Here is a 25,974-nt window from a genome sequence, read left to right as displayed (position 1 = left end):
GAAATTTTAGTTTTAAGCTCTTACTCTTTGTATCGAACCTCACAGGCTGCTGTTTGCAGCTGGAGCAGCCCTGCAAGTGTGATTGCAGGAGCCTTGGCAATGAGGTTGTTTTAGATGCGGACTGCATAATCAGATTTTGAAGGCTGAATCTGGAAAAAGTGCAAGGAACTCTTGAAATGCAACGAATTGCCTGCCAGTGAGATGAATTGCTCACACAGTTTGTGGCCATCAGTGTTATTCTAGGATATGGGTCAATTTGACAACAGCTCTGCTTGCAAAGTCCCAGCTCACTGGGACCAGGAGTATGTTATATTAACAAGTAATACGTACTTCATCTATATTACAAATTAATGGGTAAAAAATAGTTCTTTTTCAGGTAACAAACCTATTTTCTTCTATGCTGTACTCAAAATGAAGATCACAGAAGCTGTGTAGATGTTAGATTAAAAAAAAATTAGAAATATTATTGGAGAAAATGCCTCACTTTCTCAACTTCAGAGATAAGATATTCCCTTTCAGTGCCACACTTCCCATAGAGCAGTTTTATGGTCCACTTGTATTGTGTATTACATGCAGCTACTTGAATACCACACTAGTGTTATCAAACTCTAACAATTCCTTTAACAGCACACTTTACTTGTTGGAAAAGCCCCACTGAAAAGCTCTTGACAGATTTGCTATGCATGCTTTTAAAATGATTGCTGTGTTTTCTCTATATTCTCAGCAACTAATATGCACCTGATCTTTTACTCTTGTCTCTGTATCACCAGGCCTCCTGAACCTGTTTACAGCACTGTGAACAAACTGTGTGATAAACCACCTTCTCCTAGGCACTATTCCCCTGTCGAGTGTGACAAAAGCTTCCTTCTTTCAGCTCCCTACCCCCACTACCACGTAGGCCTGCTCCCTGACTCTGAGATCACCAGGTACTGCATGCGCTTCTTCCTCACCTCCTTTGTTAAAGTGCATGAACATCACTGGATTTATCTCATAGTTTACATCTTCACCACAGATCTTTTTCTACAGCTTGTGCTTATTTTTAACCATGCTTTCACATCTGCACCACCGGGAGATACATGCTACCTTGGTGTATAATTTTGGTCATCCAAAATCCAGTGATGAGCACGGGCAATGTTTCGATCCATTGGAATGGTGCTCTAAAATAGGTTACATAATATGTACCATATTTTGCAACTGAATTCAGTGTTTGTTTCTCTTTGAGTATGGAAAGTGACCAAGACTTCACTGAAAGCTGTAGTAATTTGTTTTGATTCAGTCACTTTATTCCTTTGTTGTGCATACTTAGTTCACTGAGCATCTCTGTGTTTATAGGACAGCTGCCTAAGCCATTCAGAAGAAATAGAGCAAAAAATAATCACCTCCCTCACCAAATCATGGTTAAGAATGCATTTTAAATTCAGCATTCCCTAGACTAGCTGTGCTCTGAGAGGATGGTTAGGAAAGCCTAGAATTATGACCATTTCCATGACTGAAATAATGGAAGATCTTTCTGTAAAACATTGTCAGTGATTGACTCCTGATAAATATTTAATGAAGGAAAGCAGACTATGCAAAACCTTGCACTAGTATAACCCAGCTATTTCTCTATAGACTACAAGGATAGTAATAAACCATTTGCAAACAATATTTGGGAGATAGGGGAAGAGTTAGGCACAATTTTTCTAGAGTGCTTCCTTTGCTAGGAAAAATTCTATCATCTTTTTATTCTAGAACAGAAGAAAAATAATTATGTTTGGAGCTTTGATCATTTTCAACAGGAAACATTTTCAAAGCAAAGAATAATGTGGAAAGAGCAGAAGTGTGTAAGTGGAAAGTAAAATGGTAAATTAACGTAAGATACACTAACAGGAAAGAAGCCCTGGGGATTAGGAAGACAGCCATGAAAGGCATTGCAATACTATGAAATGGAAAGCTCCATTAAAAAAGCAAGAAGACAAATACTAGCAAAGAATGTTACAGATGTGGTGAAACCATGCAGAAGATGTCAGTTTATTAGAATGAAAACAGTGTAGTTTCTAGAATTTGTAAAAAGATGCTTAATCAAAGTGGTCCAAGTGATTAGTCAAGCTGTTCAGCGCAGTGGAATTTGGAGTGAAACAAGTTTTAGTGATTATTACAGTGTTTTATAAAGGTGTAAATATGTGCACAAGGGTGCCAGGCACTAACAGAGTTACTCAAAATATTTTAATTTCTCTGCTAATGTTGCCTTAAATTTCATATGTGGGCAAAAAGTTGTAAAAGTACTCTGGTTCTTTGGGTCAAGTATAAATATGAGTAATTTATCTGTGCATGGCAATTCTCCTGAGGTTTTAGAATGAGACAGTGGTAGAGTTCATTATAGAAAGACTCTTTCAATGGTCCCATTAGAAAGAAAGGTTCCAACTTGAACTAGAAAGTTAAGTGTTTGGGTTCTAGTGGATGTTGGGGCCATGGAGTTGAGTGCCTTGCTAACCACAGAGAGAGGTAGTTCATTGCTGAATGGTTGATCTCTCCAGACATGACTACTATGGAGAGAGGCTGGGGGATAAGATTATGTTAAAGCTGCTTCCTGCAACTGCAGGCTTAGAAGTCAATAATCAGTAGAGCTCTGGAAGGCTCATAAAACTAGGCCATTTTGGCACCTGAATGTGTAATTCTGTACATTCTTTTGCTTTATGATTGATTGATTGATTGATTGAATACTTGGTCATCAGATATTTGATAGCCTAACATCAGGACTTGGAAAGCTGGGTATTGTTCTACTGAGTGTGAGTTAACAATTCTCTTTAAGAATGAGGTTTCATTTATCTTCATTCTACTTTGATATAATTTTGAGCTCTAGTCCTTGTATATTTAATGAGTTTGTTTAAATCAACAGTCCAAAAAAACCTGCAAAAAGAACATAAAATATGAGAAAAGACACAACTCATGATTAAATGCTCTGTGCTATACTCTGCTACATGCTGTTGCAGAGGCAACTGATTACTATAATTTGTAGTTCCTTCACACTGTGAAATAACATTCAGATGGAAAATATGACAGTTTTCCATGTTCTCAATACTGTCATCTTTTCCACAGGACTCTGAATAGTTGAGTGTGGAGGAAGACATTTGAAATAATATTTCAGCAAATGCCTTTGGTAAGGAAAGTGACAGCTTTACAGTGGATCATGATTCAATTTCCAAATGGACTCAGTATTCACAGCTAAAAAACAGATTTTAGAAAAGTACTGATCTCATTTTTACCCTAATACAAGTGGCTGTTCTTCCAAGAGTATTTAATGTACACAGCCCTAAATTTCCCAAAGGCAATGTGGTTCAGGACTGTATTGTGTGGAAAATGTTGAAGAATTAATCCTGTAAAAGACCCTGTTTTAGATCCACAGTCGTGATACCACCATATCTGTGGGAAGTTACACTAAAAAATAATCTTTGAGATACTGACCAAGTATTTTGAAAGGTCCCCCTCTACTCACTTAAATTCCTCAAAGCTCTTTTACTTCACATTAAACACTTCAATGAGCTCCAGTCAAAAATAAAAATGTACCTCGCTTTCTTCATGCAGACTTCCTAGAAAGAGTTCTGCATCAACATTTGTGAGCCTCAAGTTTGGGGAGGAAATGGCAGGGATTATTTACTTAGTAATTACAGTTATTGTCATATCTCAGCACTCCAATATTGAGAATCTGCTGTTGATCTGCAGGAAATTCAGTTTGACAAATGACTCTTCCAGAGGAAGAGGAACATGATGCCATATTCTCCCAACTGAAGTGTCTGTAAGCCAGTCAATGCCTTTCAAATTGCTGCTCCAGATAATTTGTCAGCTGCTCCTCAGATGATTGTTTTGTCAAGGCTCATTAACTTAATAGGCAGAGAATTCATAGGGCAAAGCTTTATTTGTCCATAATAAATTCAAGTTTATAACCCTGGCTTTTATGGTGGTCTGTCAACTCCTGGGAGATTTGGAGGTCTAGAACAATGTACTTCCATTTATGATAAGTGTAATTAGTTTTTTGATTGAGATATCGGTTCATATGAATTGATACTAAGAGAGCTATGTCAATGTGCAACAGCTGAAAATCTGTACCATTGAAGGCAGGAGTAGAGAGAGAATTTTGGAGTAGTGAGTTTTCCTTTGAGAGCACCATGTGGGAATGGATGTGGAGTACTCATGTTCTGGCCCCTGTCATTATTGACTATTATGTCTACAAATAGAAGATTATTGGCAGTGAAAGAAGTCAGAGCTCATAGATGAAGCCCTCTTTCTACAAACATCAGATTTTATTTCAACACTGTGTGAAACAAAGTGTTCCCAGGCTTTGCACTGAGAACTTCATTGCATTCCCCTCTACAAAGACACACTTGAAAAATGCTTTGGTTTTTCCGAGAATTCACCTCCTTGTATTCACCGAAATCTTTCTGGCCCTCTAGTTGCCAGTAAACTTTTTGGTAAAGGGCTGCCCTGAAATTTTTGGCTTTTTTTTACTTTATGTTTTTACTTTCCTAATAAGTCTCTGATCATATGATTTTTGTTTGTTTGTTTGTTTGTTTTGGGGTTGGTTTTTTTTGTTTATTTTTTTTAGTACATTTAGGGAAGGAACTAATGGTTGGGCTTCATTTCAAGGTATTTGAGGAATCAGAATAATGACAGCATTTTTTAGAATGACCTTTGCTTTCTTTGAGATGGGGATTACGGAGAGAAATAACGTTGGCATGAGGCTCTAGGGCAGAGCCTTGAAGGAAAAGTGTGTACCTTTGCATCAGTATTCAAGGGTAACTGAGCATTGTGGAACTTCTAAAAGCCACAGGAATAAAAGTGTGCTGAAATGGATGCAGGCATATGGGTCAGGAGACTGCAATGTCCTAAACCTTGATGTGTGATGCTGCTTCCAGTGTGTGGCATGAAAGGGTCACTGCACTCCTGTGGTCTCTGCAGCCAGCCTGGTGCATGTCTGCCCTAAGCACTGCAGCCTGTGGTCCCCCCCATGTAGTTTTAGGGATCCCTGGAATCCCTCCACAGGCCATGAAGGCACTGAGGAGGTGCTGATCACTGTTCACAGACCCTGAAAGGAAGTTAAGGTAGCTGCACTCAAAGGTGTGAGTAGTGAGCCTCTCTGGTAGTCACTCTCCCATTATTAATATCTGCACAGCCTTTTCCTTCCCAGTAACCTGCTGGGAGCAAGCTTATTGTCAGAGTGATGCACATAACTGCACTTGTGTGTGGCTGCCTTCCAGGGAGGCTCTTGTCATCTTTATTGAAATTCACACTGTACAGGAGTACTCATCGTCCCCTGTTCAATCCCATGTGTTTAATATGGGAATTATATCTCCCAAAACATATAATGCCATATTTTGTGGTTCTGAAATGCCTGGCAACCTGAGAATGGAGCCTATCAAACAACCAGTAAAATAGCAATGATATTATGAAATCAAGTCTTTAATGTGGCCCACATAAACACAACCACCTTTCTTGAATTTAAAAATAACTTCTAAAAAATAACTTCTACTTCTAAGTTCTCTTTGTTTACCTGGTTTTTTGTTTGCTTGGGGTTTTTTTGGTAGAAATTTCAAATACTAATTACAAAATGGGAAAATAGTCTGTTTAGGTCAAATGGATGTAAATACTCAAATATTTAAAACAAGAATCAGAGCAGATTTATGCTTCTTATTTTAACACCTTCAGATCAGCTTCTGGACTGATCTGCATTTTACACAATCCAGCCACAGACAGCAAGCTTATATATAATGAAGTACTACTATTGAAAAACATTGCTTAAAGACAGTGGAGGAGAATAAGTACACAATTTTCTGTGGATTTTTGAACATAAAAATAGGCAATAGCAAGGTTCAGCTTATTCAGTGTCAATGAAAACAACCTAACCTTATAATCACAAAAAAAAACCCCAACTTGGAAAATATAAGATACCTAGTTAAAATAATTCTTAGTGAAGTAGCTCCCTAGAATCATAGGGTGGCATTCAAAAAGTGAATACTGTGGGTTTTAGTTTTGAGAAATTATTTTAAAGGCATACTTACACACACATTTAAGCATTCAGAGGCACAGAGCACATACCAACCTCTAAGCAATTTGAGATTAAACTGGTCATCACAAGGGTTGGCTTGGGTGCTGATGTTCATACTGATGGGAGTTGAAGCGTCTTGGTGATGATTTCATTGAGAATCAGCTGTGTGAGTGCTATAGCCTTCACTCCTTGAACAACATCTTTAGCAATTCAAGCACTTCTTTAGCTCCTGGACCTTTCTGAAAATAAGCCTGGAGACCTTGACTCACTGGCAGGAGCACACATCACAGTGGGTGGCAGGATGCAGCCCAGATGAATATAACATGTTATGCTTGACAGGGTTGTGCTGCTTCTGAAAACACCTTCAGATATGCAATATTTTATAGTTATAAGGGAAAACACAACCAGCATACACTGTGCTGATTAACTGTCTGCAACTTAAATGCAGTGTTCAACGTAGATTGTCCCTGCTTGTGAATCAGCCTCCTAAGGCCTTTAAATTATTTAAGGATCTTTTGGAAATGATAGAAGTTAATTGTGGATTTTCTTTATCACTTTAAATTAACAAATTAGAAAGTCCTAACGGGAAGTTTCCTATAATTTCTGTTTAATCCTGGCTAAAGTGTTCTCTTCAAGTAAATGATCCAGTCATATAACTGTTAGGGTTAATGAAAGAAAAATGATGCTGCCTTTCAATCTCAGCTCTCATGCTATTTTGTGTGAGTGAGTCTCTGACCCTAATAAGCAGAAGCATTCCTATAAACTCATTTAAGTGCTTTATTTTTTTTCATGAGGAGTCTTCTATTTTGGACTCTATTAATTAAAATTGCTAGGAAGATGCAACTTTTAAAAACTCAGAGAGATGCTTGCAGGAGAATCTTAACCTGCGAAGGCATAAAACCTCTACAGTTCAAGTGTTTAATTATGTAGTGTTGCAGAAGCCTTTCAGGTTTAGATGCAGTGCTTCAGGTTAGAGCTGCTGGGCTTTATTTGCAGTTGTGCTGCTGACTAATTTTCTTCAGTTGAGCAAGTCACTTAATTCTATTTGCTTTGCTTTGTCAGTAAAATAATCCTCTCAGTTATATTAAGAATAATAACTACTATTGTTAAACAGACTAGAATAAAAATTTTAAAAGAGAAAAATGAAGGTATTTGTTCTGCTCTGTCATTTGGGAAATGTTTCATATTTTTTTAATATGGTTTGATTTTAAGAGATAATGTGCTTTCTTGTGCTACAGATCTCCTTTTGTTCACAGTCTGCACCCATGAAAATTAAACTGTATATTCTTAGCTCATAAAATGGACAGAAATATTAATTCAGTTCAGTTAAGTAGCAGTACTTTCTTTACTATGTCTTTACAGAAAAAAAAAAAGACAGTTCTCGGTAAGAAAACATCTTTAAATCACTAGTATTAAAATCTTCCTGCTGTTTTGATTACAAGCAGAGCTACAAAGAGATATCTGTGAACAAAGGAAAGATATCTCCTTCCTTTCCCTGCCTGTCAGCAAGTTCTGAGTCTCAGTCTCTGAGTCACAGAAAATGCTCCCAAAGTATCAAAAGTCAGTCTCTATGTGGTTTTTTTCTGGATTAACGGTGAAGACTGGAACCAGGACACTAGACAAGTGTCAGGCTATATTTAATGGTTTTGTGCCCAAGGATTTTGGCAAGGGCATTCAGTCACCAGGCATGGGGAGCTTGTGGTGGAGCATGACCCTCCAAATTGAAGTTGTGCTTGATGTCTCAGCCTCAGAGGCTGCCATTCACCACTAAGGCTGGCTACAGCACTGGCTGCCTAAACACAAGGCATGAAAATAATCCCATGAAAACCCAGCCAGTTCCTAACCCAGTTCACACAACAACTTCCTTGTTTGAAATGGACATTTCTGTGAGATATGTTATTGTTTTCAATGTACGTAAGCAGCCTCTCAAACATCTCATTCTGCTCTCTGAAAATCACCTTGAAACAGTTCTTCCAAATTGACAAAACTCCACATACAATGTTCAAATTCTTCTGAGTGTGGGGAGAAATTCAAACCCATATATTGGTTCCCTTTCTGGTTCAAGTATATTCAGAATAAATGACAAAAATTTATCAGAAACTGTCACTCTGCTAAGGAGTGTTGCAGTAACAAGCTACTGGAGCCATTCACTATTTCAAACTTTGTCCACAGTGACAATTATTACCTGACAACTGTCTAAAGGCCACTGTGAGAAATAGGTTTGGAGATCTCAGTTTCATTCCTGTGGACAAGTTTCCACATCATAAAAATCATCACTCCATCTGTCACAGTAATTGCTAGAGTCATGGCTCATCAGAAAAACCAAGAATAAATTTAACCTGGAGAACAAATTACTTTTTTACCCCATGAGAGAGTTCTTTGAGCTTGAAATTAAATATTACTGTGGAGGCAGAGTAGATAAAGCTATGCTGTGGCTCCCTGTGCTGTACCTGTTGGGAGAAGAATGGTTTCTAGGGTTGTAACTGCACAGAAAAGAGCAGGAAAGCTTTCTGGTTAGAGCAAAGAGCTGGAAACTGAGAAATTTGCCTGTGCCACTGACAGGTTGTATGACCTTGGAAAATGAAAACTTTTTCAATTTTGTCCACTTGTGAAATGGGTGGCAAGTGTCTACAGACACCCCCAGCAGCCCTTAGGGTTAAAAGATATTTCCAGCAGGTGGAGATATGCAATAATTTCTGCACTGCAGAGAAAAAGAGTGGTCATTAGTATTAAACAGAGTGAAAGAGGGCATGGTGGAAAGTGGGTGGGACCTCTCGTTACAGCAGTGTAGTTTGTCAGGGAAATGTGAGAGAATTATAACAGTAATAATGATCCTTCCCTCAGCCCTGCACTAGTCTTGGTTTGCACTGCAGTTATCCCAGTGGAATAATGTAGTGCTGGCTCAGGCACCCAGATTGTGTTGTATGTACGCACCAACATTTATTTTTGTCGAAATCAGCTCTATATGTAGATATTTTCAAATATGTCCAGTTCCGTTCATTTTGTCAAGTCAAATAAAGTCTGACTTTACCCCAGGATATATCTATAAAAATGTTTGTACAGAAATCAGGAGGAAGCAGTCTCTGAGTCTATGCTAGGCCAATGATACTGCAAGCCTGTTGGAGGACAATGCTGTGGGAGGCTTTTGCAAAATTGAATGAGTTGTTTAAATTGGAACCTCATCTCTTGTAGTTGTTGATTTCACTTTATGTCTTCAGTCCAAAAAGTATAAAATGCTAATTAATGGAACAACCGGAAACAGAAAAATACTAACTTCAAGAAAACCCCAGATGTGATGGGATCCACATCCTGAGTCTATGCTAAAATTTCTACATGATTTTGTTTTCCTTTTCTATTTTTTCCTCACTGTCACAACATACAAGTACCTTTATGTGTCTATAAGGATAATAATATTTCCCATTATAAAGAGAAAATTGATTTTAGTAACCAAAGGTTGAAACACGGAGGTCACATTTTCTGCCATTTCTTTGTTTGTAAAAGGCCATGCAACCATCGTTAAGAGAAATGTGATGAAATCTATTGTTCATTTCTCATATTACTGCTGAAATAGTTATTGATTAGTACTCTTTACATTTCCTGTTTCAAAAAAGCATTTGTTGCTCTTTGAAAATATTGATTATATAACTGGAACCATCTACAGAGACTTCAGAGTGATACAAGTAATGAAAACTGTAACACTGAAAACTTTAAGGTGTTCAAATTTTGTTTAAATTTTAGCTGGACTGAAAGTCTCAACATAACTTTGGGGAGTTGTTGTAAGTTGTTCCCCTGATTCAGTCTGACAATACAAATGCTACAAAGGAGTTTATCAAAATGGGGAAAACAGCAGAGAAGAGAACAAGAAATTGTGGAAATATAAACTCCCCTTTACCTGTATAGTAAATTTATATACGTGTGCTACAGTTAGGAAGTTGTTTTTAAATGCCATCTGAATAAATATCATCCTTATTTTAGTTAAACTTGCATTCTGGTATGGAGAAGATTGCTGAACTTCTTTTCTTATTGATTTTAATACATTTTGATGGAAATAAATCTACATTTGTTAGAGAACTGACTGTCATAAAATAAAAGATGGGCTTTCAGATAATCTCACGAGTTAAAATCCAAATGACTTCTAGTAAGACACAGATTTGGAAGTACCTAAATTACATTTTTAAAGTGAAATTTGAACCAGTGTAATACAGGCCAAAGATCTATAGGCAAGAATCTCCATTTAAATTCTATGGTTTGGCATGTACTTGCTTTGCGAACCATCACAATTTTGCTCAGTATCTCACTTTGGTTATTGAATTTTCCTTCTCTTCACCTTTCAAACAGAAAGGAGCCTGAGCATATACTTGCTAGAGCCCTTTACCACCCCCCTGTAACTTCCTAATTAAAGCTCTTTCACTCCAGTTCATTCATCTCAGTATTTTCTCACTTTCCTGTTTGGTGTGAGAAACAGTAACTCAGTCCTTTTCAAAGAATATTTTAAAGCTATCACAGTGGGTTTTGGGTGGTTAGAGGTGCTATGCTTTTGACCATCAAAATTATCTTGTGATTACTTGAAAATTATTTGGGTTTTTTTTGCTTTTTTAAATTTTGTTGTCTTCTAATGATATAATCTAAGGTGAGATCTAAATATAACTTCAAATCTTAAAAATTACTGTTGTAGATTCCCTTTCAGCTCAGAATATGCATTCAGAGTTTGAAGGATAATTTATGTTATCCCAGCACAGTAGGATTGTGCCTATTTTCACTCAGTTTCTCTTCCAACTCCGTAGCTTCTTTGAAAAATTCGTGCCATAATTTTTTCATGTTAGTTCAAAATTCTGAAAGTGTGTGTGTGTAGGAAATGACAAAGTCGTGCTATGCAGAAAGACAGAAATGTTTAAAGAACATTGGTTCATTACTGGGGCTGTTCAGATACCAACTGTGTAGCTCTGAGGTTGTAGAACTCACCTACCACTACTGTCTCCATACTTGCATCCAAAATTTTGCCCAAATGTAATTTTAAGAAACCAACACAAGAAAAGAAAGCTATTCTGAATTTACTGATTTTTAATGTCTCCAAAAGAGGGGGTCCTTTTCTTACTACTGACTGTGGAGGACCTTGAGATGTGAACCAAAATTTGAAAATACTGAAACCTTGTTTTGAAACTGAAAAAGAGAAGAAGGGAGATTCAGAGTTAAAATTTTTGTCAGTGTAAGTTATACATTTACTGTACTTCAACATAGTTTCTTAAGAGTATTAATTTGAGAAGTAGTAAGGGGTGGCAGGGGGGCAGGGAACAGAGGAACTGGGAAGGAGAGAGATGGATGCTTATTTATTACACACAAGTCTAGGAGAAATCTAGTACACTAGATCTACACACAAGTCTAGTAAAATCCCAAGCTTGAGTTTTGGTAGGAAACATTGAAAAGGCCAGGAAAGAAACTGCCCTTGATAAACAATAGGCACACATGCAGAGATATTCAGTGCATATAGTTTATCAAGGGCAGTTTCTTTTTTTACAATTTGCAATAGTAGGACACATTGACATAGGAGTTCACCATAAGCCAGAGTGATTATAAACTGCTGTATCAATATGAAGTCATTGGGAAGCGGTTTTCTTTTTGTTCTGCCAAGAAAAGAAAGGAAAAAAAATGTGCATTAGGTATGCAGAAAGAGTTACAAGCTCTAAACATCCTTGAATTTTGTAAAGGTCTAGTTATGCAACTGGCCTTTCTGGGTTGAACCTAAATTTAGCCAAGTTGTCATTGTAAATTTGTATGTAGAATTTGTTAATGTTTTGGGATTTAAAAGAATTAATTCTTTAAAAGGTGTTTATTTCATTTTTAAAGAACAGCACCAGAAGCAACTACTTTATCTGATTTTTTTAATAATGCTTATAGTGCATAAAACTACTACTGTTACTGCAGAAAAAGCAAGGTCAGTGAAAGTGACAAGATATTAAAACACATTTTTTAGCTGACAAAGGGAAGAGGAACTTTTAGTTTGACTTTCAAAATTAAAATTTCAATATTGTTAAGGAAACACAGGAAGAGAAACTTCACAGTCCCTAGGGAGATGCAAAGACAATGTCTTTTTCCAGAGTATTTCCATACTCCATGCAGAAAATGTATCATTTCACAGATAATTGGAGTTGTTTGCCTTATCTTTTGAGGATCATCATAATTCTTGCTTTCATTATGTTGAAATCAATACACTTATGAAGTAGGAAGAAGGGAAAAGAATGCAACTCCAGCAGCTGAGTTCTAAATAGCAATGACTGTATCTACAATCAGGCTTTCCTAAATAGCAGAGTGAAGCCATCATAGTGTAGAATGAAAGAACACTAGGATGTGCACCTGAGCTGCACTGAAGCCCACATGGGTGGGGTACACAGCAGGGAAGCCAAATACCTCCTGCTACTTCTCCCTGGTGTTACAGTGGCCTGTGCAGCCCAATGCAGCACCAAGGTCCCCAGCTGGTTCCAGCCCAGGAGGGTTAGCTGATGAAGCAGAATAACCTGCTGCCAATGAATGCCCACACTGATTAATAGCTGACTTGGGCATAGTCAGCAACGTGTAGGCAGCTCAGCTACTGATCTGATGAAGGCTGCAGAAACTATAATCAGAACTCAGAGCCTATTTGAGGTACAGTGACTAAGAGTTGCAGGTAGGAGGACTTGTGTAGTATCTGTGGTAAGAGCAGGGCTGTACTGGCTGTGTTGGAAGCAGAAGTCATACAAGTTTGGTTAGGATACAAACTCACCTAATGCTGTCAATGCACCATGCAGAAGAGAATTCAATTTTGACATTTCAGATTCAGCACTATGAGTGAAGGTTGTTCATTTTTCCAATCAAACCTTTACAACAATTTAATTTATTATCCTTCAGTCAAAGTGTATAAGAATTCTTGTGTTACAAAGATGTCTGAAGTAGGGAATGAATTCATGAGTGTCTTTTAAATCATAGGCACTGCCTAGAATACTGAGCCTCAAATGAAATTTCTCCTGGTTGGTATGTCCACAGGATTTAGAAAGGGAAATATAGAAAGAGAGGAACTTTACTCGTGATGGAAATTTGAGTCCATTTTTCCTAATGGATTTTGCCTGGTTTCCCAGATCCTTCTTGTAATCATCACTCAACAATTAGCATTTACATTGGTATGCCATGGATTACAAGAATAGGTCTTTCAGCTAGGGTACTCAGATTGTTCTTTGGAACAAAATATCAAAGATTCAAACCTTTCTGACAATGATAGCAATACAGGAATCATGTTCAACTGATTATTTTCCTTACTTTTCCTTTTTATTTTCCTTGTACAATACCTTAGTGATTTGAATTAATTGGAAGACTAGAGTTTTATGTTTTGACAAAAGTGGGATTAGGCAGCAGGTGTCTGCAAAGGAAGATCATTACAATACCAAAAGCAAATTATATCTCAGCAAACACAGGAGAATTACATGACTGTGTTAGAGTTAAACCAAGAATAACATGGCAACACAATTCTGTAAGCAGTTTTCATGTTGAGGCTGGGTGCCACACCACATGACATCATTTTTTGTAGCATCACAACAGCTATTTCTCAAAAAGCCTTCATTTGTTTAAATGTACTACTGTGTATCCTTCTTAAAAAATAGCATCACATGGCAAATTATTGGAATGGTAAAATCAAGCAGCATGGACTGTTGTTTATCAATAATCTTTAAACACAATGCTGCAGTATAAAGTTGTGGTTCTGAGTAATCACTACTATAATAAGAAAGGGGTTTTTTATAAAACTAAATATGCTCTTCACCAAAATAGAGTATGCTGTGATATTTTCACACTGGGTTTCTTTAATTTCTTTCATGTTGAAATTTTCCAGTTCTACTATTCTTGCATTACCACTTTAAAATGAAAGAAATAATTTTAATTAGTTTCAATTTACAGAAATGCAACATTGATGCAGCTTGGAAAATTATAAGATTACTTCAGCTTGCACACAGCTTTAATTTTGTCTACCTTAATATTATTCCAATCACTCTGAGAGTCTGGATATGTCATGTATCTTTGTTTTCTTAGAGACGAGGAGATGGCAAATGGAGAAACTAACAGCTTTACTAAGGTCCTAACAGAAATCCTCTGTGAGGCTAGGAAGTTTCAGACTCACTTGCCAAAAGGAACAACAAACAGAGAATACAAATCAAGAGTACCATGTGCAACGTTAATTTTTAGTAGTGTACATATGAATGTAAATCAGTGTAATTCTCTTTTTGAAAAACTGACAGATCTTCATTTGAGTTATAAAATCAATCAGTGCAAAAAGGTGAAAGCTACCATTTGACTTGGGAATGTTGATTCATAGACTGATTAACCAATATCCTGGAATTTGGTAGTATTGTAAAGACCCTTTATATTACTAACAAGAAAAGCAAAATGAATTAAAAGAGGTCCTTATACATTCATTTAAAATTATATTAGGATTTCATCACTTCAGGCTTAGACCAGTCTTTATATAGAGAATAAGATGAAGTGTGATGTGAGAAAAATTACATTGCACTTTCTTTTTTAAAATGCTGATAGTTTTACCCCTATTCTCAATTGGAGATGTGCATATTGTAACATTTACTGTAAAAAACAGGTCTTGCCATCAGTGAAATACATAAATTGAAATAATTACTCTTTTCCAGAATTAATTGACATTCTGCTTCCACATGTATAGCTGGGACTGATGGGAAGCAATCTCTGGTTTGTATATAAAAAGATTCTGCAGCTACATTGTTATGATAGGTTTAATAAAAAAATACAAGTTTAGGTGCTTCAAAGGTGTAGAATGTATCTAGGCCTGTCTTTGACCTAGAAGATTAAAACAGGAATTAAACTGTTCCACTTAACTTGGGTACAGAAGTTTTCATTTTTGTATCCAGAGGTCATGAGTAATAGAACCTTCACTGGGTTTCTTGGTGTGCATTTACCAAAACATATTTGGAGAATTCCACTGGGTAAAAAATACGATTATTTGAACAGGCATTTTCTATAATAGTAGAATTCCCTGGTATGTTGGAAGAGAGATGTAACTTGAAATATAGTGTTATCAAAGGAATTGTGAACACAAGAAACCTATTGCCATGGAATTTCTTGCCAATTTTGTGAATCCAAGATTTCAAAATATGGATGACTATCCAGTGCATGGGCTTATCCTCCATAAAAATTTTTCTATCATCTAAATAATCCATATTTCATATGTGAAGTGTTCATTGATTTCAGGTACTCATAGGTTTTCAGCAGAACTGCTTTCTCTTCAAAAACAACACGTGGAGAGCTGAAGCAAAATGCTGCAATGATAGCTCAGTTCATGTGCATAGGATAAATATGGATACAAGACGCTCATATTCCAAAATACCTTTATCGTGGCTATTTCTTTTTACAGTGCTAAAAAACAATGGAATTCTGATTTAGTGCTAGTTAAGGTTAGATGACTTGTTGGTATAAATCCAACTGTGACCATTTGTATTGATTGACTCGTGTTTCCTTGTGCATCCCTGTCTGTTATTCAGATGTTTTCTCTTAAGCAGCAGTATTTCAAATCTCAGTGGAGCCAGTGCAACTGGCCAAAACGTGCAAACCAAAGTACAATAGTACATGCAGAGGGAAGTAATTAGTTGGTAGAAGCAAAGACTTACTTCTAGATGAAACTCTTTGTTTAAGAAATAAAACATGAACATAGAAGAAACATGGCAGTGTCTTTATACTAAATTAACCTTGAAATAACCCAAGAGCCTTAGGTTTGCTGGCTCACTGATGAGAAGATTGTATTATAAGGAATGATCCCTAACCTATAAGAAATACTTGTAAAGTTTAGCAAAGGGAACTCAGGCTTTTGTTCAGGACTTAGACTATTTTATCTTAGTGATGTTAAATTAGTCACCAGAAGGATCACAAATTGACTGTGTATCAGCTCAGTCACGTATACGTGCTTGCTAATTTTGGAAACCTTTTAAAACCATTTTCCAATGTTTTACTCAAATGATTTATCTATTAAGTTTTTAGCTAAACAATTCACCTTAATGACTACCACAGGCGTAGAGTCAAAGTCTTCATAAATTCCTTTCACAATTCTCTCCTAATTAGCTAAATACCTCTTCAAAGATTGAATTTAATAACCATCTTTAAATAAATGGCGGTTTATATGTCAGTTTATGAATATATGGATTGACATAATGGAACATATCATAAAAAATATAGCATCATTCATCTAATCCAGTCTAGGGCCTATAATCAAAGCCAGGCAAAATTAATTACTAATGTTGTTAGGTAATATTACAGTCATCTTCTCTGGGAGAGGCTTATGCCTCATGCCTCCACTGGGACTAACCCCAGAATGAGAAAAATTAATACAGTTTTAATTTTTTTTCACGTCTAGTTCTGGTGTATACTTCATGGTTAGACCCCATGGAAGAAGGCACTCAATGATTCCCATGAAATGCTAAGTCCAACTTCTATTGATTAAAAATATTCAAAGGTCATGCTTCATATAGATTAGATTCGAAGCAGAAGAGCTTAAACTGTTGAATAGCTTCACTATTCGCCTTTCATTTTGACAATACAGCCTTTATACTTCTGCATTGTCAAATTGCCATTCCCTGCTGTTTGTCCTTATCCTGTTGGAATGTTGTTTATGTGCATTGTGTTATTTCTGCATTTGCTTTTTTCTCTTTGTGTATTTTTGTAGGATTGTTGGGTTTGTGCTTGGTATAGCTGCACACGCACACTTGCATGCTGGGCTGCTTTGAATGACAGAGGAAGAGAGACTAAATAGCTGCTTATGTAGGATTGCATTCTCCTCACCTCTGCTCTGTTTAAAAAAAATACATATTCAGCCCATATTCTTAGCTTGCACAGAGATAATGTGTATCCAGATAGAAGGGATAACATTATCAGAAGGTATCACACAGGTGCAGTAAACACAGTATCAGGAGTAACTGCAATATGGAATGTGTTTTTCTGCTAAATTTTAAATTGTAAATTGATACTCTTTCTGTTGTGATAGTCCTATTTGTTTTAATGAGACATGTCTGCAGAAGCTGAATGTACTCCTTCTCTGTAATTCAATGCAATGCACACATGAAGGTTATTAAGCACAGATAAAATTAACTTGGTCTTATACAATATTAAACTTAAGTTTCTGTAGTATTTTTTTTATTATATAATGATACAGAATCTCATAACATATAGAAATGTTTAATAATGGCATGGTATGGTTTCCCATCAGACAGTATTTAATTGCTGTTTTAAATCACTTGAATTTCCATATAGTTTATCTTAAATTAGTAAAATTTAGTGCAATGACTCCAGCATAAGAAGAATTTTATGTGCTTGTTTTTCTCTGGATGGAGAGGGATAGAAACTTTGCAAATTAGTTTAATGGGTAGATGTTATTTTAAATCTGTCATTAGGCTTATTTATCTGTGATTTCCCTACCCTTTAAAAAACAAGCGATGTAGTACAAAAGTCTTGTGTTTTTTGAGTGTCATCTTAAGTGCAAAAAAGAAGGTTCATTTTTGTTAAGGACAAAATTGCTCTGACAGAGCATTATACTCCTTTTTTTGGATCCTGGATTGGAATTGAGAGTCTCTGATTCCTGAAGGGAGTTCTCAATGGTCTTTTAAGTGGAATTCCTAACTTTAGATGAACTTCTGTGGACTGTGGTAGAAAAGTACATGAAAATGTGAGGTTTTGCAGATTTTTCAAGTATCTGCTTAACCATTTGTTTTCTTATACTCTTATTGAATACGTATCTCCCACAAAATTTTATTTTGACAAAAATGGATTTCCTTCAGTTCTGTTGACAGTAATGAAACAAGTAATCTAAAAATTCTGGTCTTCACACTTCAAGGCTAGCTGCCTGTTAGCCTTTTTAGGAATAATTTATTAGTTTACAATATTTCAAAATTTATTATGTATTCACAGACTATAGAATGGATGAGCTTTTCCTTTAGACAATAGAAGTAGTTTTCTTACTGGAAAACTTACCCAGTGATTTCCTTCTTCCTCTTCTGCCTTCCCCCCACAATGGTACTGTTTAATACATGTCTGATGTGCCATTTGGTATTTTTGGATTGCAAATCTTATATGATTCTTCCTATTATGCCTATATGAATTTTCCTTAAAATGCTGAGCTATCTCTTGATTTCCATCAAAGTTTTGCCAAAGTTCCTTAAATGTGGACCCCTTTTTCAAGTCCTTCCTAATGCCTTTTAACATTTGCTTAAACTGCAGAGGAAGTTTGGTGCACACACTTTAGTTCTTACTTGCCTGAAGATCTAATAAGGTTTGAGTGCAGTAATGTGTTTCATTATAAAGCAATGCACAGCTCTAGAAATCCACAGAAGTGGGGTTTATGGTGAGTGCTGGCTGTTGCAGCTGCCACAGAGCAGCTACTGATGGGAACTGTGCTACATACTCCCTGTGAAAGAATATATGTATATGTGTATTCTTGCTTTCTAGGGAGAGATCAATCACCATCACAGGCAAAGCAGGCTCAACTCAGCGAAAGTAATTCAATTAAATCAGAGTAGGGTAGTGAGAAATAAAATCAAACCTTAAAACACCTTCCCCCAGCCTTTCTCTTCCTTCTGGACTCAGCTTCGCTCCTGGTTTCTGTACCTGCTTTCCCTGGGCAGTATGGGGTGACAGTGAGTGGGGGTTGTGTGAGTTCATTACAGCTTGTGTCAGCAGCTTTGAAAGCCCTAGTGCTGGGGAGAATTAGGAGGGACAGTAACAGGAAATGAGGTACAACATTTGAGTGAATGGCAAAAATCATTAGTGATGTGGAAGGGCATAAGCATCATGCCAGAGAGTAGGAAGGAGGGTGACAGCTGAGGAACTGATTCCATGGGGAACTGCAAACCCAGCACTGTGTTGGGTGTGGTACCAGGTACCATGAGCTGTAGGTAATTGGGAGGCCATGCGGAGTGCCTTGGGAAGGTTCTGAACAAATGTTCCCTGTTTAAATTCATGAAAATAGCACAATCTCCTCTTCCACAGCTGTAATTAGAGAAAAAATCAGGTGTTATGTTCATGGATCATTTCCATCCAATACTGCTTAAGTAACTCAGAGTGTTGGATTTTTTTTCTTCTACCATTATCCCTTTTTTCTCCTACACACCTCTATGTTTTTTCACTTCTAAGTATTTTGCCTTGTAAAGCTCAGTCCTCAGCTGGTATAATTTTCAAGCTAACTTCATCAGGGAGGACTTTAGCTCCCAGAAGGAGCTTTATAATTTCTCATAATCATTACAGTATCATAAATAATAACGATGGGAATAATCACAACAGTAGTAGTATAACTGAGGCTGATAGGAAGACTTAAGCTTACTTTTTTAACAGTAATAGAATATCTTGGAATTCTGTGGAGAATTAGGCACCCCATTTCTAAAAACCCAAAAGTTTGTCCAAAATATGAAGATATGAACAAGGAACACAATCACTTAGGATTGGATTAGGTTTTCTCTACCAGTTTTTATTCACTATCCCTAATTTACTCAATGCTGTGTTCTTCACAATACTTTAAGTCTGTGTTTACTCTACATGTGGGACGCTTTGAAAATATGTCCTCTCACTCTACTCCTTTAAACAGCATTTCTAATTACTTTCAGTTCCCCCCACATCATTCTAAACCAGTTCTGCTGTTTTAAAAACTCTTAAATAATCTTGTATGTCAACCTGAAAGAACAAATCCTCTCAAAAAATATTTTTGTATTTTAAAGGTAATGATTATCTCCTGCAATTACCTCAGCCATAAGGAAGTAGATTTGAAGCCAGTGGATGCTTCACCGCTTTGAAGATCAGGTACCTGACTTGGGTACACCACTTACAAAGGTGGATAATTAGCTCTGTTCCAGGAGCTGAAGCATTCCTCTGAGTCACAGCTCCACCTTGCATTCTTCCTTACTGCTAAATGATGCTAGTTTAGGGCTGCAGTAACTCAAATACTTCAAGTCACAGAATGTGGCTAGCCACTTATTTGTGAGCACTGTTTAGGGAAGGGAGGCAGGCAGGAAGGGAGGAATGAGTTAGCAACCTTTTTTACTTTAGTCGTGCAAGTGAAATAACCTCAGAGAACCTAAACAGAGATGTGATGTGGGCTTATTCTACATATTTGTAGGCAGAGTGACAGCCTAATCCTTCATTTTGTTCCTTTTCTGTTTTCCAATGAGTAGCTATTTAGCCTAGCAATGCTATTTGTACAATAGATGTACAGATGCCATTTTAAAAATTGAGTTATGTTGCTAAAATCCTCACTGCATGTGCCTGTGCATGAAAACAGCTCTACATCTCATGTCTGGCTTTGTTACCTGAGGGTGATCTGAACGTAGCAGGGTTGAATGTCCTATTCCCTGAAGTTTCCTATTTGCCTCTGATGGGAGACTGGTTAGTTTGACACTTCTAATATGGGTCAGTAACTGTCAGTACTGGATATTATCAAACCGCTTGTAGCTGAGATTAAATTAATGCCAAAAAAAAGCAATCTCTGGTCTTCTAATTAATCCCACAGGAGTGCAAAAACTCATTTAAGTTAGGAGTTTAGCTGTTGGCAGCATCAGGAAAAGCTGGTTTCACTTCACTGAGCTGAATTAAAACTCCACATTAATGGAATTAAAGCATGTTGCCCTCCTAAACACTTAGATCCCTCAAATCAAAGGCTTAGAAGCTTTATAAACAACTGCAGTGCTACCTTCAATCCTTGACATAAGAAACAACATGCTGAGAATACATCATAAAAACAAACAGTCTTAGCATTCCCTTCACTGGTCTCTAGTGGAATTTTTTAATATTGCATTTATCACTCTTTTTTTGTTTTACTATTGTGAATGACAAAGAATAACTCAGGGCTCTAGTTTTGGGTTTGATTTTGTTGTTTGTTTTGGATCTTTATGAGAAGTTGCAGGTCAATTGATTTAGGAAGCAAATAACTTCAATGCTGTCAGTTTTGACTTGTCAAAATAAAGATACATGAAAACAAAAGGGTTCCTAAATCAGGGCTGTAGCAAATAAAGGACAGGTGTTCTTTGTTGATAGAGGTTGAGGGTTGAGAGAGGAAAGTTAATGATTTTTCAAGTGCTTTCTTTGTAAAGACAATGTGTCTAGGTTTTATCGAAACAAAAGAGGAAAGATTTTGGATTGTAGCAACCTTATTTCTTCTACTGTCAGTGCAGTAGGCAGGCTTTGGGATGAACTGATTTGAGCATCATGCAATCTGATCCCTTAATGGTGGTTTGTCCATATTTTTACATTAGAGAAGTTTAAAACACAATAAATATTTCCCTAACGCATTCATCCCAGATAGGTGTTTCACTGGTGTATTGTGTATCAGTGAAAGTGTCATTTGGGAAGGGAAGGTGGTGGTTCATCTGACCCCTGTGGGGAAAGAAGGGTTTATGATGCTGCCTCCAGTTTCAGCATCATCCGCACACAGAAGTGCCTTCAGAGCTTTCTTGGCCCAGAACAGAATTAAAGCTGAGCAGACTGGCTACTCACCTTTTTGTTTATATAATGTTTACTGATATGATTATTTGCATAATAAACATTTTAAAAAATACGTGTGAACACCAGGCTGCTCTATTTTTATTACTTAATGAAGCCATGAAATGGTTCACCTTGCCTGAGAAATAAGTTTAAAACAAAAAGCAATTTAAACCCATTAAAAAGAGAGGTTGGATTCTTTGCTCCCAGTTTTGCACCTTATTATTAATTTACAATCTCATTCTTTGTTCCTTCACTCTTAAGAATTGTCTTACAAGAACAGTATCCGCCTTGTCTCAATGAACTAAAATAAAATGGATTTAAGTTAAAATTGGTCTTTTACAGGATGTAAAATTCTTTTCTTCAGGGAAAATCCATCTTGTGTGGCTATAGTACTGGACTGTATATTGAAATGTTGTTACTTTATATTATTAAAATTAGTAGGAGGTTCATTCTGTATAATTTTAGAGAAATGGTAGCATTTTTATAAACATTTGTAAAGCATTTTTATAAATGTCAAACTCTGAACATTTTGATCTGTCAGTTTAAAACTGTGCTGCTTACATATCTCAATAGGGATATGTTTAGGCATTCATCACAGAAAGTGTTGGTAGCAGAAAGCTTTATTTCTTCTGTGCTGCAAAAGACATGGCAACTGCACAAGTGTATTAAGCATGCGATGAAATCAGCTTCTTTCTGCTGGTTCCATCAGTTTGATAGAATTCACCAGGAGACTTTCTTTTCCATAAGTCAGTTAGGAATCAAATCAGACTATTATTCTGTCTCCAATAGCAACTTGTGTCAAGCAATGATTAAATTGCATTTTAGACTTTAGGGTGTCATTATAGTCACAATGATAACTTAGAAGGCACAAGTTTCTATTGAGCATCAAACTTGATTTTTATAATTATGTAAAAGAAAATGAGTTTTCGAATCACCAGTTCTGAACTATTTTCATAAAGAAGGCGAGGGCTCATTTGAATACTGTGTCATAAATCCCTAGGAATGGAAAAGGTTTCTAATGGGTGGAATATTGCAGCTAGATGAGCCCCTCACTTGGCAAGAGTGGAGTGTAAAGTTCCTTGTGAATGTGAAATTTTAACCAATATTCCTATAATGTTCTGCAGTGTTTGTCCCACCCAGCTGTTCTGTTCATACCATGATCCTGCAAACTTATAATTCCTAAGTTTGCTATAAAACAGTTAAGAAGCTCTGCAGCTCTTCTTACAAGGGGAATATACTTTTCCACAAACCTTCTGAAACCTTCTCAAAAAAAACCTCAACATAAAACAAGAGCACACTTGTCACAACAGAAGACACCAGGAAGCAGCAGGACTTGTTTGTCCAGTGACAGGCAGCACAACTCCATGGGCTGCAAAACAGAAACCAAAAAGGATCTTTTCTATCAGACAGCATTGACTATGTTACAGGATGAAATTCATGTAAAAGAGATATGTTGCTCACTAATGTAAAATGAAGTGCTTTGATTGAAAATAAGATGCGTTGCTTCTGAACAAGCAGCTTGAGATATAAGCAAAGCTTGAAAGCAAGACAAAGTCTTCAGTTATTAGAATTAGTGATATAAAACTGACATAAAGATTTATTTTTATTGTGTACTTTGCATTATTAATACTGGGGCTCACTATGTGCTGTAGTCATTTAAACTAATCAGAAAATACACCCAGATGCTTCTGCTTTTTAATATCTTATTTAAACAGGATGTCTTGGATAAGGAGTACAATTTATTATCACAAAACTGCCTTTGACTGATGCTCTGTTTTATCCATTTGTATTTACAATACTATTCTACCATAGTATAATACTGAAATTAGCACATACTGTGTATTTTTAACAGAATTATTGTTAGTCAGGTTACTTAGTCATGTCAGTATAACATATGGGAAGCCATTAGACCTCAAAAATCAGAATCAATCAAAAAGGTTTTTTTAGAAAGTCTGTGTTTTGCTATAGAAAAAAATACCATGTTTTTTCCCAAATGTTGTGTCCTAGATTAATAAAAATCCATGTGGAAAGACTCAAGCTGCTTAAAATCTGATAAAGCTAGTGTTGAAGTTACATCAAGGTGCAGCTCTAAGGAATGCATGTCCTCTTTTACTGAGAAACACTGAGAATTAGATTGATTACGTTATCATTTGCTGTTTTACCTTTTGCTCTAAAATTAAATTTGCATTGAATGTTTAGTATATTTAGTGGAATAATTAGCATTTAAGTTATTTTAAATTACTAAACTCTGTGTATGAATCTATATGTATTTAAAAAATGAGTAGGAAAGATAAGGGAGAGTTTTCTTCATTTTCTGCTCTTAATGAGACATGAAAGCTGAATTTAAACTGAAATTGTACAATTAGGTCCTTTTTGATCAGATGAGCACCACTGAGGTCAAAATGCTTTAGACACGTGTAAAACAATCTGATTGTTGTATCTATTTTGTCATTAGCTAAACTGCTAGAGACAGTACGAGCAAGAGCAACTTCTATTTCTTTAACAAATGCTTTTCTTTATTCTTCCTTGGCCGTCCAGTCATTCCCAGCACAGCACTGCAACGCGTCCCCCCACAGTGAGCTTGCAGCGGACCATTTCTGTGGAAGGGTAAGATGATTCTCTGTTGAAGCTGCTGTAGAGGTGTCAGGTACCACTGAGCTACCCACACACACAGGGCTCCTCATCAGATGGGGTGTTTTAAGTCTGTGAGATGAAGCAATGAAGTTTCAAATTAGTGCTGATCCTTTCTTGGTACTTACACTGGAAGGTTGGGTTTTCATGGAGATGAGAGTATCTGTCATGGAGATATATTGGATACATTTCTTCAATTCATCTCACTTGAGTAGTGTTAATATTTACTTGTGTTAGCTGTAAAATCTCCCCACTTACCATGGAAAAGCCCAGTGAAGTCTTACTCTGTTTTCTTAATGTATGCATGAGTTCTGTTTGACAAATCAGTGTTCAAAACTAAGGATGAAGAAGTGCTGATAGAAAATATTAGCCCTGTGCTGGTGAATATCTGTGTACATGAGTGTGTTAAGTGTAGAACACAGCTCTGGGCGCATAGCTGCCTCAATTTTAACTAAGACAATGGTGTAAAATGCGAAAAATGCACAACTACAGATAATATTCTTGCATCTTTACAGTATTATAAAGGCTCATATTTCACACAAGAACACACATTTTGTTTGCACTGACTGGCATAGTCTAAAAACATGTCAATTCTTTTTTATTCCCTCCCATAGAAATGTGGAACTCTGTAGGCATGGGTAATAACCTATCATTGGCTGCTCTCAGTTCATATTTCAAAGCTTTTCTTTCTTGTGATAAAAGTGAGACTATAAAGTTTCCACAGAGGAAAGATGTCGTCTTGTTGTCTTTTATTTTCTGTTACAATTTGCTGTGGTGCAGTCAGAAAATAAATTGGTCACTGTGTAAAATAATCCTGTCCTAGGACAAGTCTGAAATAGTTTTCTCAAAAGTCCAAATTTTTAGTTTCTTACCTAGATCTATGATTTTAAAATATGATTATTTAAAATATGTATAACAGCTATGGTAATTATTCATTGAAAATTAGATTGAATAATGGAATTATGCAGGAAAAGTGCATGTGGCTCAAGGGCTATCATCTGGAAGATAGTTCTATAAATAAAGCCTTAATTGTCATCCAGCCATTCTGCTCAAAACAGGACCAAATTTAAGGTAGATCAAGTTGCTCAGGGTCTTGTCCAGTGATGCTGTGGCTATCAAAAACCTGGAGATTGCTCAAGTCCTGGACTAGCAGTCTCAGTGCTTAAACACCCTCCTTTTAGATTTCTTTTCTTTATCTCTCTAATCCAAAAAGAGAGTCCTAATAAATTCCCCTGAATCTTCTTCAAATCATCTCATGAATGAATTGATGTTTGAAATAAAATTGAGCTTCAAGAAAAATTTGAGTGGTAAAAAAGTAGGGGGAGAAAAATAATTTGCTCTGTTGAGATTTAAGGAAGGAAATTCTATTATGATGTCTCTGGCTTGGTCTACTGGACCAATTCAGGAATCATCCTGTAGCTTTAAACTTCTACTTAAATCTGGAAATCATCTTTCTAAATGAATATTTAGATAAATTGCAGAATCTGTACTGGCCACACAGACAACTTGCATATATTGTGTGTGAATCATTACAGTACAGAAAATCTGCAATTGATGCACATGTCTCCTGTTGCTCAGGAGGTAGAAGAACATCAGCTTGTAATTATTACCAATCAACTTACACTGCATCATATTTCATTTCACATAGGAAAGTGGGACTGTTAGCCTATTCCACTGCTGAGCAGAAATGAGTAATCAGCTCAGCCCTAAATATTTCATTATGTTAAAGCTCAATTTATTCTGTTTTTGTGGAGTCCATGCTGCTATGTTTACAGCTAATAGAATTTGAGGTCAAAACAAAGTTATTTTTCTCTTTTAGGAAC

General features: G+C 36.5%; 1 protein-coding gene across 30 annotated transcripts in view; it reads left to right on the top strand.

The window, feature by feature from the left end:
- Nucleotides 1-25,974, top strand: part of DLG2 (discs large MAGUK scaffold protein 2) — a 984,854-nt gene that overhangs the window by 735,445 nt on the left and 223,435 nt on the right. For 22 of the 30 annotated variants that reach the window (XM_036384308.2, XM_036384333.2, XM_036384316.2 and 19 more), the window contains 2 exons: nucleotides 771-926; nucleotides 24,059-24,127. The exons of 2 other annotated variants lie outside the window; for them this stretch is intronic. In XM_036384308.2, coding sequence (XP_036240201.1) covers nucleotides 771-926; nucleotides 24,059-24,127 — 225 coding nt within the window. The remainder of the gene's footprint in view (nucleotides 1-770; nucleotides 927-24,058; nucleotides 24,128-25,974) is intronic. 6 more of the 30 variants (XM_054518560.1, XM_054518559.1, XM_036384439.1 and 3 more) reach the window with 2 other exon arrangements.

Source organism: Molothrus ater, chromosome 2 (genome assembly GCF_012460135.2).
Source record: "Molothrus ater isolate BHLD 08-10-18 breed brown headed cowbird chromosome 2, BPBGC_Mater_1.1, whole genome shotgun sequence".
Classification (NCBI taxonomy): domain Eukaryota; kingdom Metazoa; phylum Chordata; class Aves; order Passeriformes; family Icteridae; genus Molothrus; species Molothrus ater.
This window is presented reverse-complemented; position numbering and strand designations above follow the sequence as displayed.